The sequence below is a fragment of the Musa acuminata genome, chromosome BXJ3-9, assembly GCF_036884655.1.
Source record: "Musa acuminata AAA Group cultivar baxijiao chromosome BXJ3-9, Cavendish_Baxijiao_AAA, whole genome shotgun sequence".
Taxonomy (NCBI): Eukaryota; Viridiplantae; Streptophyta; class Magnoliopsida; order Zingiberales; family Musaceae; genus Musa; species Musa acuminata.
This window is the reverse complement of record NC_088357.1, coordinates 6,132,143-6,148,364: the sequence shown is the minus strand read 5'-3', so window position 1 is coordinate 6,148,364 and position 16,222 is coordinate 6,132,143. Positions and strand designations below refer to the sequence as shown.

General features: G+C 40.9%; 2 protein-coding genes across 3 annotated transcripts; both read left to right on the top strand.

Moving 5' to 3' along the window:
* The first annotated feature begins 1,886 nt into the window (after positions 1–1,886).
* On the top strand, positions 1,887–3,284 carry LOC135650184 (dof zinc finger protein DOF3.7-like). The gene has a single exon (XM_065169385.1). It carries the CDS (start codon positions 2,047–2,049, stop codon positions 3,127–3,129), a length of 1,083 nt encoding a protein of 360 aa, XP_065025457.1. The 5' UTR covers positions 1,887–2,046; the 3' UTR covers positions 3,130–3,284.
* A 9,319-nt stretch (positions 3,285–12,603) lies between these two features.
* Positions 12,604–14,864, top strand: LOC103997346 (myb family transcription factor EFM). 2 transcript variants are annotated; one of them, XM_065167708.1, is made up of 6 exons: positions 12,604–12,993; positions 13,094–13,314; positions 13,407–13,535; positions 13,695–13,791; positions 14,096–14,172; positions 14,286–14,864. In XM_065167708.1, exons 1-6 carry the CDS (start codon positions 12,792–12,794, stop codon positions 14,526–14,528), a joined length of 969 nt encoding a protein of 322 aa, XP_065023780.1. In that variant the 5' UTR covers positions 12,604–12,791; the 3' UTR covers positions 14,529–14,864. The 2 variants fall into 2 exon arrangements, with proteins under 2 accessions (XP_065023780.1, XP_009416801.2); XM_009418526.3 differs by having other exon boundaries at positions 13,407–13,791.
* The last annotated feature ends 1,358 nt before the right edge of the window (positions 14,865–16,222 follow it).

Sequence of the window (16,222 nt, the reverse complement as noted above, 5' to 3'; positions counted from 1 at the left end):
TTCTGAAGTGATGAAGGATCAAACCACCAGCTCAAAACTCATGAACACCAAAGTCCATGTACAAGCTACTAAAACATGGCTAGATATACATGAAGAGACAGGCACTGATATATATGCATGACCACATTAGGCTGCACCAGTGTCGGTGAGACAAGAACTGCAGCCGTTCCATTACTGAACCATGAGCGGGCAACTAGAACTGAGAGAATCTATCCTTCTGTCTCCCTGCCTCTTCCTTTCTTCAGATCACAGCATGCGATTCTGAGTGACCGAGATGGATGTCAGAACAGAGCGAACGACAGGGGACAAGAAACGCAGGTCTCGAGGATTCATACATGCTCTCGTTCCTCGCTTTGCTCGTCTGTTCTCTCTTTTTGACGGCGACCGGGATGGCCTGAGGCGAGGAAGAAGGCTGCCTTCTCCGTCGAAACTACTGCAGCAAAGTACGGCCACGGCCATGGAACTGGTGAGGCGTGGTGAGGCTGAGCTGACGAGTCGTTCGTTTCATCCTCGCCTCCTTACGCACAGCAGACGTGATCAGTGCAGATTTCACTGTCGCACAGGCGCACCGACTGCTTTGGGAATGGAGTAGAATCTAACAGAGCTGAAACAGTGGGTCCGAGAAGGAGGTGTGGGACCAGCATCTACTTGCTAGTGTTTTGCAAGTGTGTTGGTAGGTGAATCTGGACAAAACCTTCGGATCGAGTCATGACATCAAACAGTCGTGAAGAATAGCTTCATTCCTCAGCTTCCGAGAGTTCCAAGAGAAGACAATTGCTGCTATGCTAAACCCGTGTTCTTTTCCCAGCCATTTGTATTCTACCAAGTCATTAGATGAATGCTGCATGGTGTTGGAGTTGAATCCTTGGAAACACACTATACAGCCAAGTCTTTTTCTAGTTTCACGAGACTGATGAGTGATGATAGCTTTAAGTACAAAATCTGCATCCCAATGGAATTGCAGTATCGATCTTTGGTCATAGAGTCAGAATGGATACCAAATTTATCTTAAGCATAGAGTACAGATCATCATAGAGTTATCCTAAACAGATGATCATTAGTCAGAACAGAATAGCCATCGAGAAACAGCTGCCATCTCCTCTTTTGATCATATTAATGGCACTGTGAGAGTCCAATCATGGTGAGCATGACAAGATACCCACTGTCCCCAGCTTTTACCTCCAATATCTAACCCTCATATGTGTTCAAAATTCCTCCGTTGGTGTAGGCTTATAGGCATCATTGTTTCCTTGTTAGCTTTGATTAAGACCTCCACACAGTATATATATAGTAAGCTTCTGCAAAGATGCGGTATGTGCGTTTGTTTCATAGTCCACAGATGTGGAAATCACAGAATGCTAGTCTCATTTCTACAGTACAATGGATATAAATCTATATAAACTCACGAGCACAGCAGTGCACCGATCAACCAAAAATTATAGATTAATATTAGCTTAATTAATTGAATCTGGCAGTCAGTCAATGGGTCACCTCAGAAATGACTCAAGAGGACAACTCCCTGCATCGAGTTAGTGTTGACTGCCCGAGTTAGAATCCATTTCTTGGCCTTTCGATGAGTCGAAAACAAGCATTTGTTAGAAGCTGGCGTTGCATCCAAAACACACCTGACGAAATATTTTTGGCTGAGAGTTATAGATGATGCAGTCCATTGACTGCATGATTGAATTCAAAGAAATATAGACAAAGAAGTCGGCGTGCATTATGCTTCCTTGATGTTGAAGTAAGTGATTAATGGACGACGCAACGCCATCACAATTCCTTCTGAGGGATCCATCAATATAATTAGAGGCCCTTAGGCTGTTCCCCTGGTCATATATATCATATATTATCACAGTAGACAAGTGCAGACATATGACAGCTTCTTTATCCCTTCCTTTTTCCCTATATAATATCCCCTGCTGCTGTACTCCCTTCCTTTCATTCTTCATATGATAACTCTTCAAAGGCCAACTTCTCAAACCATTCTGTTCGTTTGCTTTGTCTCCCCTTCTCCTCCTCTGCCAGGTTTGCCTGCAAGGAGTAAAGATGATCCAAGAATTGTTGGGAGGGGTGATGGAGGAAAGGAAGAACTCTTATCCAGGAGGCCTTCTGATTGATCCCTCGCCCTCTTCTCCCACCTCTCCCGTATCTTCCAAGTCGCGGTCCTCATCGTCACCGTCTCTGTCATCGATCACCGCAGACCACCACCAGCAGCAGCAGCAGCAGCAGAAGAACCTGCGGTGCCCGCGTTGTGACTCCACCAACACCAAGTTCTGCTACTACAACAACTACAACCTGACCCAGCCACGCCACTTCTGCAAGACCTGCCGCCGGTACTGGACCAAGGGTGGCGCCCTCCGCAACGTCCCCATCGGCGGTGGCTGCCGCAAGACCAGGGCTGTGGCTGCCATTGCTGCTCCCGGGCTTTGTGCCAAGTCTGCAGGCGCCACCAAGACGAGGCCGGCGTCGCCCGACCTCGTCCTCAGGTCGGGTCTAGTCGGTGGACTGGAGAACGAGTTGTCGTCGACCCTGTGGCCTTCGCCACATCCATCCCACCTCATCTCCCTCTTGAGGTCCAGCAGTCTCCAAAACCCTAACACCTTCCTTCATTCTACGCCCAGCCTTCATCTTAACTCTGCTATAATTGACGATGATAAGACTCTGCTTGGTTCACACACGGTGGCCGATCCAGGAGGCACGCCGAATTCACACAGCCCAAGCTTGGAAGCCCTGAGTCAGCTTGCTTTAGGTGCTTCACCATGGAGAAACAACAACAACAACTACTCTAGCTCATACCACCACCACCACCACCATCACCAGCAGTCACAGCCACAAAATGATGACATGTTGTTGGGTGTCACTCCAAGCTCAGAGATCCAAGACCTGTACCAAAAGTTCAAGTCCTCGGCTAATTACCATAACGAGCAGCTGCAGACGGTAATGAGCAACGTCGGTAGCTTTGGTTCTTCTTGTTCCCCCACAGCTTCGTTGATGACCATGGCTGGTACACTTACTAATGCTACGGCTCCTATCATGGATCACATCCCACTCTCTGCTGGTGAATTTGGCAACTGGAATCCGGGTTTGGCATGGTCTGATCTACCCACTCTTAACGGTGCATTCCACTAGGAGGCCTCTCTTCTAGTATACGGATGTAATGTTCTTCTGTTAAAGCTTTTGTGCCGCTGTGGTGTGTTTCAGTGGTGTTTAAGATGTCTTTATTTTGTGCCTTTGCGGGCTGTATTGATCATCGAGATCAATGAAGGATTAGATGTCGTTATCTTTGTTCTGTGTCCTTTTATATATACTGTGACGAAAAAAACCTAAAACACTGCACATTGTGTTCATATCGATAACACAGCTAATGTATAGAGAGGAAGAGTGGTGCATTTTAGGCTGGAGTTGTGTTGGTCTCAAGTGGGAAAAAGAAGGAAGAGAGATGATGGGATGGTGCTTGGAGATTCCTTCCCGTTGTCGTGCAGTGGGAAAGCGGAGGGCTCAAAGAGGAAGATGGCAGCCTTTGGACGGGCTGTGGCCTTAATATATACAGCAGACGAATTAGATTCTCCTCCCACCCAACACTGCATGCAGCCTTATCTTATGGGAAGAGAGAGAGAAAGAGAGAGAGAGAGAGAGAGAGAGAGAGATTGCGTGACAAATGCAACGATTTAGGTGAAGACAAGGCAACGCGACTGAGGGAGGAAGACGACAGCAGCGGAATGAATGATGGGCGAAGTTTCGGAAAAAAATGGTTACTTTCTGTTTATTCGACATAGGGTAGAATAATTATTTTTTTAAAAAAATTATTATGCGAGAATTTTCGAAATTGGCACTGTTTAGGAAAAAAAATTAAAAGTTAGAGATTTTTTTTAAATTCGCATACGTATAAATTGGAAGCCTAAAACCAAATTGGAAGGAAACGGACGGCGATGGCGCCATTGGAAACAGAGATCACGGTGCGGCTACCCGGTGACGTCGTTCATCCGACCTCTCGCAGACCAGTACCGACGCCCTTTTCAGAAAAGCTCAACGAGGTGAAGGCATCCATAGGAGAGCCGGTCGATTTCGTCCTCCATGGCGAGGTTAAAGACGAAGCGGACGACGACGGATGAGGAACAGACGTAGGAGGATGTAGGAGGCGAGGGCTTCCGAGATCGCGAGGAGGATGAGTGGTGTGTTGGTGGGAGCAGCAGAAGGAAAAGGGTGACAACTTCTGTCCTTTGTTTCTTCATCACAATAGGTTTTGATAGAGCAAATTGTTATGATCACGGTTAATGAGGGTTTCGAAGCCGTCTCCGGAGTAAATAAATGTGGCACTTTTGGTTCACATATTAAGATCGCATCTCTCGAGTATCTTTCCAGTTATAATCGTATCTGAGAAGTGATTACTTAAACAATGTATCTTTTTTCATGGTAAGTGGGTGTTATCAGAGAGCACGGTGGAAATTTCTGTATTTATGGTCGAATATTGATTGCAGAAATATTTACCGGGGAGGAGAGTAGGGAATGTCATGTGTAAATTTGATGTAGTTTTTTGAAAGTGGCTACTCATAGTGTCAAGTTTACCATATTTTGTTGACAACAGCATAACTGAGAAATATATCATCTTTTATTGTTCAGGAGTTTAGGTGATGTTGTTGCCCATCCAATAAGATTGCTGGAACCTAGACGGTAGAGGTTTAGTTTCTGAACTAAGCTCCTATTTAACTTGAGGCATTCTTGACCAGTATCTTCATTCTTGGTATTGTGTGAGGAATGAAGTAGATGCTGAAGTTTAGTCGGCCTGTGCAAAACAGAAGAAATAGTCAAGGCACTTAAACAATGCATGTGCATACATCGTACTATGGCTGACCAATCTGTGACAATGATATCAATGTTGGTGAAACATTCATTTGTTGCCCAATAAATCTTGTAAAGGTTTGATCACGGTTTCTTGTAGGTTCTTGAAACTGATACTGAATCTAGTTCAAATGTCATGCACTCAGTCATACATTTTTCTGATTGTATCCATTATATCACACAACATCCATTGTATCCATAGTAAGCTGTTGCCATTTTTTCGAGCTAGCTAAAGTTCTTATTTGTGATCAGTAACATATGCCTTTCATTGCTTCCCTGATTTTTGTATTATTGAATGCAAGGTATTCATACTTATGTAAAAACCTTTTGTCTGGGCTATTTCAGTATATCTTACAAAGTTCCTTTTCTTTGTTGTACATGATTATTATTTGACATGCAATATTGCAATTGCTGTGCACATTTATTATTGAATTATGCCTGAAGAAGCTAGGATCATGAGTAAGCCTTAGCAATCACATGATGCAAAGAAAGATAATCCCTTTTGTGAGGAAAACAATGATTGCATTTTTTTTCTCCCTCCACCATATGCAATTATCTGTGACATTTTTGAATGCATTTATGTTAAGCATGTTTGGCCCAATAAATAAAGTTTAGTCACTTCATTGCATTTATTTTAAAATTTAACTTTTTCTCCTTCCTCCAACTTTCTCCTCAATAATGAGGGAATGAAGTTCCTCCTGGAGATCCAAGTTCACGCTAACGATCTATTCATGCCACTTTATGATCTTAAGTAAGACTATTAGCATTATAATTCGTTTTTTTGTCATGGGTAATGATAGCATCCATCTGGCCCAAACTAATTTAGTAGTTTTCCATCTACTAACCTTTTCTTGTTGACAATTTTCCATTTTGTAAACATTACTTCTTTTTTCTTGCCACTCGAGGACGTATGCAAAGGGACATAATCTAAAAGAAGTAATAGCTCTCATGTAAGCAAGAAGGCAACTTTTGTTGAAAGGAGAAATGATGAAATTTTTTTGCAGGCCTCTCCTTTGCTGGTAGAGGTGCAATGCTTCAGTTGATGTATGATGCACTACTTCTGATTCAAAGTCTTGGATAGTTGTCTGTAATGAAATATTGTGTTGTAGATTGGAAATCAGAATGCTCTCCATGTCTTTGTCTGCTTTCATACTGCCTGTCTGGATCCTAAGTGCTGTGGATTACTCAAGAAAGTCTTTCTTGACAATTAGCTGATTAATTGGTTTTATGAAGAGGAAGTGTTTGTTTGTGCCTTTCCTTTTATATTTATGATGCAAAATGTTATGACCTGTTATAAGGTTCGTCTAGATTAAATGTTTACCTTCTGTCTGCTAGAAATTCCTTTGTAATATTGATTGTGACCATATATAAGGATCTGTTGGATTGTCCTTAATTTTTTGATTGGTGCAGGAATTCATGTCGAGCATGCTTGAATGGATTTGCATACATAAAAAAGAACATGTTGCAAACAGGTAACATGCTTCTGCTTTTATTGTACTCTTTTAATTTCGAATCTGGCTGGCGTTCATGCATGTAGTGCTAGTATTTGTTAAGTTGTCAATGCTGACACAATTGTCAAAACATTGTCTAGGAAATTTATATAAGTTCTGCAACTTTGTTTTAACTTTCCCATTCAGAAACTAAAGGGGATGAAAGACCTCCATTGCAACCTTAATGTTGAACACTGTTGTCATCGTTTTGGGCTCGTATCACTTCTGGCTTTCCAGCACTGGATATGATTCTACCATCTATGCTCATCAAACCTTCAAGAAGTTGATTAAGCTTAATGCCAAATTCTCCTCACATTTTATCATGTGGTATCTCCAGTCTCCACCAACTCTTTTGACAATCCAATTGAAATCTCTCTAGACGTTCAGCGATAAAGGTATCTGATACTTACGTGATTCAAATAGCATATGGTTCTTTACATCTTATCTATAGATTCTCACTGACTTTGGTGATCGGGCCATTTGTTTATGATCACATGATAGTGCCAGACCATGAAATGTATCTTTTGCCCCTGAACTTAACCTGGGGTAAAATTATTGTTGCCACTATTTATATCCTTTCATTTGAAATGAAATTAATCTTAGTTCACACTGACCAAGTTGCCGATGTTGCATTTAATTGATTCTTGCAGCTTGATAATGGAATGGTTTGACAGGGAAGGGGACATGCAGATTCCATTCCATGTGAAGTGGGTCCTGGGTGGAATCAGCAAGTGTTTGATTAAGATGGATGAGTCCCAAATCCTTAGGTATGACTCACGTGTCTAGACTCAAAACAGGGTTCAACAAGAATCTCATCACTGCTAATCCCTTGTTAACTCCATATGTGAGGAAAATTTCAAACCCTTATACCAATCAAGAAAGGTGTGGTGTGCCTCACAGCAAACATAAGGACATGAGTGCTGTTTCGGTTGGATTCATGAGCATGAGTGTTGGGGTTGATCCATTGCCCCATGTGAATCCTACGATATATTATGGACAGAAGATTGATCTCAGATATCATACATCCAACTTATATGTGCTAAATAGCCTCCAAAAGAGACAGATAGGTCTGTACTATATAGGAATAGCTTCTCAAGGATCCTATCAAGTTTCACTAGCTGCCGTGTATCACTCTGCTGCGTATTTCTTGTAATCAGAATTCCATATTATGATTATACCCATCCAGTTACATGTAAATCCAATGATTTGATGTGATTTTTGTCAACCACCAAGTATGAATGTGGAGAAGCTCGTTTTTACTTTCACATGAGAGATTAGCTTTTTCCATAATAATTCCGCTCTTCATCTTGTGATTTTGTTTCCGATAATATTTTTAAATGATTTGTTCAGAATAATGTAACATATAGCCAGTTTGATTAATCTTTATATACTTATACACCAGGGTAAACAAAAGAACTAGTCGGAGAACATGATAATGATAAAGACAGAAATTATAGAAAAAGAAAAGACACTTATCATGGGCAATGATCAGGTTGAGATGGAGCATGGGAAGATGCTGAGAACCACCAAGGAGTCAAAAGAAGTGCTGCACTGTGGATAAGGTTGAGTCTCTGGGTCCTCTCACAACTGATTGCACTTTGGCTTTCTCCAAAAGCCAAACAACGCTTCAAAAGTCATACACTAACTCCACTGTCATATAGGTTATCTTTGTTATGCAGGAATCAAGTGCAGGAGCCAGGTTTGGCCCCCTCTTTCCTATAGTTTGACATCTCACACAGGCTACTGAATGTTGACTAGTATATGAGTGTCTATTATTTGTTTTAATGAGAATAATAGACTCTTTTTTGTCAGTCCTCTGGTATGTGTATCTAAACTGTACTAATGCATTTTATTAGGCCAGTTGGTTCTAACATGGCAATCTACCAACCGGAGCCAGGCATTGGGCTGGTGGTTGATTCCCCTTCTTCCCTATAGGAAGACCTGAGTAATACTTTTGCTTGAGACTGCATATAGGACTGCTTGGTTAGGTGATAAAGATGACAGAGATATGCACAACAAATGCATAAGAAGTGTCCACATAAAGTGCTATCTGTTATTTTCCATGATTTTGAAGTGGAAAGTATGCTTTTCTGTAGTTGAGTTAATATGCCATTTTTCTTCCATACAAGTGTCAAAAACCCAATGAAGAATGGGACTGTTTCTTAGTGCATTTCCATGAGCATATATTCTATGTTTATCCATCATTATTGTGCTTAGCAAATTAACTTTTGAACCTGGAACTACTGCACTTTGTTCAAGAATGAGTTTATTTCCTGAATAACAATGGAAAGTCTTCAATTTACTGATTGATCATCCTCAGTCATCTTTGGTTGGTTACAGAAGGATGCTGATGAATGAATTTGTCGGAAGCGATGTTACTGCTGAGAACTATGGACAGAGGTGGTAAACAGTGGAAGAGGATAAATATGCCTGTGGCACTAATAGATCTGTGGCTGACCAAGAGTGATGTTGACCATGGAGGAAAGTGATCCCGAGCTTGGTCTCAACATGTCCATTAACATGACAAAGGTGCATTCACAATGTTTTCTAACTTGTTATGTTTCTTGTTCTTTTTCCTTTTGTTAATTTTCCAGACAGGAATAAATAAAAGCAAACTTTCCATTTGTATCTGCCTCTTTTTGTGGATCAAAGAAGTCTTAAAGTTCCAAAGGTAGATTACTAAGCTATGATAGCCTCGGATGTTCTGCTCCTTTAGTAAGTTTCCTTTTCTAGTATTAATATAGCAGTAATGTTATTATTCTGCATTAACATTTTACTCAATCTTACAATGAAAGGAAACACTTTTTATTATAATGTACATACATACAATTCATAAAGTCCTTGTGCTGATATCCAATTCATAAAGCTAGGATATACTTTTGACAGTAGCCTGTGGACAAAGGTGGAGGCCCTTCTTCGTTTAGTGTTGGCATAGTAGGATGGTTAGATTCCTTAACCTACATCTGAGTCCCTTGCTTGCCTTAGAATCTAATGGTCTCAACAATGATTAAAATGTCCTTAATGCTATGGAATTCCTCTGGTTGGAAGACAGCCACCTCATACTCAACTAGACCACACTTTAAGCATGTCCTTATCTTCTTGGGCAGCTTTAATATTCTCCTTTAGATGAGGGGAACCACAACAGAGAATCCAGGCAATTGATGGAATGACACAACCTTTCCTTCAACCATCATCTATATCCTGTAGATGAGGAGACAAGTGAAATGGAAACCTCTCCTCTCTGTCACATCATGGACCTTGTAACAGTTCTTCTTGTGTTTATTCAGTCACCAGAAATACTATGATTCACCCAAAATAAGGGAAGCTAGAGAAATATCATTTCTGTCCATCTTTCTCAAGCGTGGGTTTGTTTTTTATTCTTAGGGTCACAACAATTTCATCTACTTGAATCAAAATGTGTTCATCACTTAATAGTTTTAGTTGGGTGTCAAGGGAATAAGATAATGGAGGCAAGAAGTTACACAATAACATCCAAAATGTGCAAATAATTTGTTAATACACATTTTATTTTTTTTGGCATTGTACACGTGGTTAATCTAAACTAAATACTTGTAATAGATATAGCTTCTGTTAAAATTCATATATGGTTCATGCATTAAAATTATGAGAACACGAGCGATTATATCTTGTTGTCATCTCGCTCTTGTTGTCATCACAAATTTTGATTGTTATCAAGGTTCTAAAGGTCATCTAACATTTAATATAATTTTCTTTTCGTGTGTAAGTTGTCATCTCCTACAAATATGAAATTGATACGAAAAATCATAAGAACATATTTTTAGTTGTTGATCCAATGGATGTTACCAATGAACACAACCAACATATTCTTTTTTGTGATTTCTACAAATAGTGATGTCACTAAATGAACCTTTTGTATTTTCTTTTTCTTTTTGTGTCTAACAAAATGACTTGTTATGTTGTCACATTACTATGACATATTTTGTTTAGAATTTATTGGTACAAATGAACTCATGCACTTGTTATGTTGTCTCCCACCCTTTCAAACATGTAATGATTCTTATCCTTGACATGACTCATCTCATAGTCATGTTTCAACGGCTTCACATCCATTAGGAATCTACACCATATCAAGTGTTTCTTTCTGAGTCAAATTTCTTTACCTGACAAGGAGGGTGTTCATTCAAGCTATCATCCTTAAAGTTTATAGCCAAATTATGTAAGAGTTGTATTGATTAGTTTCCTTTTAAATTCTTTTCTTGCACTTAGGGAGGAAATAACACCGATTACTTTTCATGATTCATGATATCTGTATCTTTGTACAACGACAGGTGGTCACTCATTCATGTCTCCTACTTCACTAAAAAAGATGGAAGCACTTGCTTGCAGACTAATGGTGTGGAAATGGAGAAGATGAGGGGAGAGGCTGAGCTGTTCTTGGACAGCACAATGTCCACTCTCTCCTGTTCATGTGGAATCTGGATCCAACCTATCAATCAAAGTCAGATGAAAGATATTGTGGTCGCAAGCAAAGATAAAATGGTGGTCCAAATCAAAAGACTTCTTCTACCATCCATGCACAGCTTGGGCTTTGTTAGGGGTTGACCACAAGTACCAACAGAAGAAGATAAGTCTTCACAGCATGTGCATGCACATACTATTAATGATGTTACCAAGAATTGAAGTAAAATGCAACTAATAATGTTACTAAAGATTTTGATTGGATGATCATTTGGAAAAAAAAAATTCATGATATTTATAAGCATAACATTATCTTTCATGTGCAAATCGGATTAGATACAGACTGATAATTTATTGGATTTTGATTGGATAACTACAAATATCATAGACTTAAATACTTGGAAGTTTAGATTGGCTCAATTGATTTCTGTCTACTTGAGACTATGATATTATATGGTGAAGGGATTCGATTCCAGGGGATTAGATTCTTGACTTCATTAAAGTCAGACTCGGTCCTCCACCATAGTGGAAGTCAACCGAAGTCACCGTGGAAAGTAAGAAGGAAGTGTGTGTGTGTGTCTCCCACCACTTCCGATGGAAGAGAGGCCCCTTCCGAGGACCAAAGGACACCAATCACTTGTACGAACATGTACATGGTAAGTAGTTCAGCAATAGACACCTTCTTCCTGAATCTAATTGAAATTATTGCCTTCCGTTCCTCACAAAAAGGGAAAAGAAAATGCTTCAAGTCTTCTGTTCCCTCTTGCGATGTTATATTTCTACTCTTCTGACTCATTTGACCTCAGAAAAAACCACAATTAATAATGATCAATAACAGATCCAACTAATACATTAGTTTGAATGATAGATGTCTAAAAAAGAAAACAAAATATTTAATTCAATCGTGACGATAAAATCTCGATTAATGATTTAGTCACGTATACATCACCTTAAGGGAATATTTTATCCTTTTTCTATTGAATCCATTATAAAAAGTTTGTCGGATCATAATTATTGAGATCATGATTGTTTCACTCAAAGTTATCACTTGAGTAATGGAGGGATCATATCCAAAATTCAATTCGATACAGGTTGACACAAGGTAAGTTGTTTAGGACTCCCTTGGCTACACCCAAATAACTCTTTTTGTAGGTCGGTGCTAGGTCGAACGATTGAGACTCCCTCCGATTACATTCATATCGCTTGAACATAGTCGAGCTGATCTAGTCATCCATCACTGATATTTTCCATAACAAAAAGGTATTATTCTTTCTCTTACAACAAAATATTATTAAATAATATGTAATAACTGTGAATTTTTTTTTCTTGCAAAGAATAAACAAATAAAAAAGAGATTTTATGATCGACCATCAATATCTCAGCAAACTGAATTGTGTGAGGTTTTGAGTAGATTTAATGCCAGTTAAATCAAGTAATTGAGGATTTGAAGGCAACTGAATTGCTACATCGTTATTGGATTAATTATTTATGTATGACATTTTTTAAATAAATTACACATTCCATATCAACCTTTATTCATAATACCATCTTAATTAATTTATTTTAAAAAACCCACATAAAAATAATTAAAACAAACAACCTATTTCGCCGATTTCTGAACCAAAATTTTTCTTTAAATAAATAAGCAAATAAAAAAATTACCAATAAATTATAGTGGATTAAGGAATTAAAATAAGAAAGAATCCAACTCGGCGAGTCGGACCGCCACGTGAAGAAGCGGCACCTCGACTCGGTGAATCGGTTTCGGTTCGCCCCCATAAATCTCGCTCGAACGCGTACGCGACGATTCGGGTCCGATCCTTGTCCGGTCTGTTTTCGCCCTCCCTCTCCCGTGAACCGGACCACTCTCCTCTTCCTCCGCCTCTCCTCTCCTCTCCTGTGTTGTGCTGTATAAAACGGACGTCCCCCTCGCTTTCTCTGGACTATGTTCTCGTTGGCAGCCAGGCGACAGAGCGGTAGAGAGTGAGGGAAGGAGAGGGTGGGGCGCAAACGGTATCGGCGATGGCGGGGATCGGTCTGGAACTGAGGCTCTGCGCCTCGAGAACCGTCGGCGGCTTCGTCAAGCAGGCGGCGGCCGTTGTCGAGACCACCGACCGCGGAGTGGCGAAGTTGGAGGAGTCCGTCAGGAGCTTGGAGGAGGAGAGGAGAAAGATCGATGCTTTCAAGCGCGAGCTCCCTCTCTGCATGCTCCTCCTCACGGACGGTACCCATCTTTCATCCGTTCTTGAGATTTTAAATGTATTTGGTGGTGAGATTTGAGGTGATTTTAATGATTTTGATGCGACATTTTTCTCGGGTTGCAGTGATCGAAGGGTTGAAGAAGGAGCTTGAGCGCTGCCGAGGCCAGAAGTTGGCGAATGCCTTCGAAGAATTCATGCCCATTAGGAGAAAGTGCGAGGAGGAGGCTGGGGTGAAGCTGGAAGCGGATTACGAGGACAAGAAGAACTGGATGAGTTCTGCTCAGCTGTGGAGCGTTAATTCTAGCGAAAACAACGATGAGGATGACAAGAGCATCACGGACGAGGTATAAAGGAGGAATTTTGAATGTTGTTTTCCTGGATTGTAATGGCTTTGATGAATTCTTTCCCTTTAATCGAACATTTGGTACGGTTGCAGAGAAATGGAAGACCGGATTGCGATGCGGAGAAGGAAAGCTTGAACTTAGAATCCAAGAATCTGAGTGCCGGGGGCGCATTCGTGCAGTTTAAGGGCATATCAGCCCTCGCGATGAAACCAAAGGAAGAGGTAAAGCCACTGCCTGATCTCTCCCTGCGGTCACCTGCGGTCAAGAGCAACTCTTGCCCTGTTTCTGCCGTCACCGAGCACCAGGCTGGTGGTGGCTCGGGCTCTAAAGGCGTTGTTAGAGCGCCGCCGGCGATGACCGGTGCCCACCTTAGCTTGCAGGTGCTGCAGCAGGCACCGAGGAAAGCGAGGAGGTGCTGGTCGCCAGAGCTGCACCGCCGGTTTGTCCTCGCTCTCCATCAGCTGGGTGGTGTTCGAGGTTAGCTTGGTTTCACATGTTTCTCGTACATGTTCGATAACATAGAGAAAAAAAGCTTCCTTTTCTTGATCAGCAATGGACTCTTCGAAGTTTTTGGTTTGCCTGTCGTAGGTGGAGGAGACAAATGGAAACAGAAATCTGAGATAGATTATGTATTTGTATTGTGATATAGTGATACTTCTATCTGAACAAAGCTTTTCTTTTTGGTAAACTGCGGTGGTTTCAGAAATCTCTTGTAATTCTCTTTGAACTGCACTTGTTCTTCGTGCGATGGATAGTCTGATTGTAATTGATGTTGATGCAGTGGCTACTCCAAAGCAGATCAGAGAACTGATGAAGGTGGATGGTCTTACCAATGATGAAGTCAAAAGCCATCTGCAGGTGGCTTCTAAATTCCACATCCATGGCCTCTCATGGCTTAAGAATTCTCAATTCTTTACCACTTCATCCCTGGTTGGACTGCATTGACATTGTGTTCTTGTTCTCTCTTCCAGAAATATCGGTTGCACTCTCGAAAGTTGCCGAATGCTTCAGCTTCTTTTAGTCGACCTCCTATGGTTTTAGGAGGCTTGTGGGTTCCTCCAGAGAACCATACAGTTTCACCACAACAGAGTGATTCCCAGTCTGGCTCTCCTCAGAGTTCTCTTCGATTAGCTGGTTGCGACGGCACAATCTCTGCCGCTGCTGGGGATAGCTGTGAGGAAGAAGGGAAGTCGGAGAGCTGCAACGGGAGATGAGGAACATTTGCTGCTGAACATAGTTAACAAGTATATGAAGAGAGATCCTTGGGAGTATTGTGAAGAGACTGATATATTACTTCCAATGCATAGAGATAAGGAGAGCTTTGTGGATACAATGCCTGGCATGACCGAGCCTGAGCGTGTAGCATAAGAGGGGTTGCTTTTGCTGAGTAGAGAAGTGATAGATCTCCTCACATGAGATTTTAGGCAGCATTCAAGTTCCCCACCATTAGTCGTCAATTTTCCTTGAGTTTTGGTGTTTGGATAAACTGACGCTTGCTTTCGACAATGTTGCATTTTCCCTGGAATAATAAGTTGTGCCGGTTTTCGACATGATTGGTCTTGAATTTGTTTGCCAAGGTTTCTGTGGGTGTAATCTTATTTGTTGCTTGCATATGTGTTTGCTTCATAATATCCTTTTCGGCGCTCGGTTTTTAATCGGATTTCATAGCCTAGCATGAGATTAGTAGTTAGTTCTCAGGTAGAAATCCAAAAGTTTGTGTATGAAGTGCTCTTATTCTTGTTTCTAAGCACTCCTGTGCCCAATCCCAGTTCTGAAGTCCTTTTGCTTTCTAATAATATCTTTCTGTGTTCTTGCTTCTCAGTGATATCAGATTATTTGTACCATCTCTTTGTTGTCTTCTTTTATTGTCTTGATTTCTTGATCACTTGGAATGAGCTTTTCTCCACAATCATTGATGCAGCAGTTAGCAGAGCAAAGGCATCGTTTCAGTGGTTCTATTAGTCTCAATGAATCCATATGAACTCAGATGACACCTTCGATCCAATCCCTCGTCTGGCATATGATCTGCTGCACCTTCTTGCTTTGTGTGCTGGAAGCAGCAAAATGGCTGCATCTTGTCAGCAGCACCAGCAATCCAACCTTTTTCTCTGACAAGTCTAACATTTTGCTGGCTGCTTTTGATTTCAAGGTAATTCCTGCTTTGCTATGTCCATTAGTAGGGCCATCTGTTGCATCAAGGCTTGCATGCGGCAGGCAACTGCCTGCCTGGGAAATGGATTCTACTCGCTGCTTCCTGGTAGAATGCCCGCCCACTGTAGCACGATGTCCCTCTTGAGACTCTTCCACATTGCTTCGTTGAGCCTTTGTCTACCACTCGTAAACAACCCCTGTAGGCATCTCTTTGGGAGTTATTATTATTATTATAACCTTGTTTACATTAACCCATGTCACATTCCCTATGTCAAAGGACATTAATAGGACAAAAATGTACATCTCACTGAGGACATATAAAGATTCGAATCACTTGTCTTCGATTTGGTGACCCCACAACAATAGTATAATCCCTAGATATGAGCTGTTAGATATAATCATAAGAATCTCTAGTGTTTGTTCTTGGATCATATTTATCACCTCTATGATTGATGGGCCTACTTCAGATATGATCTCCACAAGTATGGTTAAATTAGGATCAAACAGTTGTTTTATCGAGTATTTATCCAATAATATTTTGATTCCATGATGGATGTGACTATGTCCTCATTCAGAAGCCATTATATAAAAATATTGCTATAGAACATGATTTCAGTGTCCAGTTAAAGGATCTATGTTATGCGAGTCATCGATCACACGTTTTAGATAACAATTCATAGAATTGTTCTCTCAAAATAATGACTCTTAGAGCTAAGATCATTACTGCTGTTGGTTATAGATTCTCTTATTTTCTGAT

Bases quoted from the DNA above. Each gene is read 5' to 3' on its own strand.
- LOC135650184 (XM_065169385.1), top strand. From the start codon at position 2,047: ATGATCCAAGAATTGTTGGGAGGGGTGATGGAGGAAAGGAAGAACTCT.
- LOC103997346 (XM_009418526.3), top strand. From the start codon at position 12,792: ATGGCGGGGATCGGTCTGGAACTGAGGCTCTGCGCCTCGAGAACCGTC. The intron at 12,994-13,093 runs GTACCCATCTTT...CTCGGGTTGCAG, and splicing joins CATGCTCCTCCTCACGGACG to TGATCGAAGGGTTGAAGAAG. The intron at 13,315-13,406 runs GTATAAAGGAGG...GTACGGTTGCAG, and splicing joins ACAAGAGCATCACGGACGAG to AGAAATGGAAGACCGGATTG.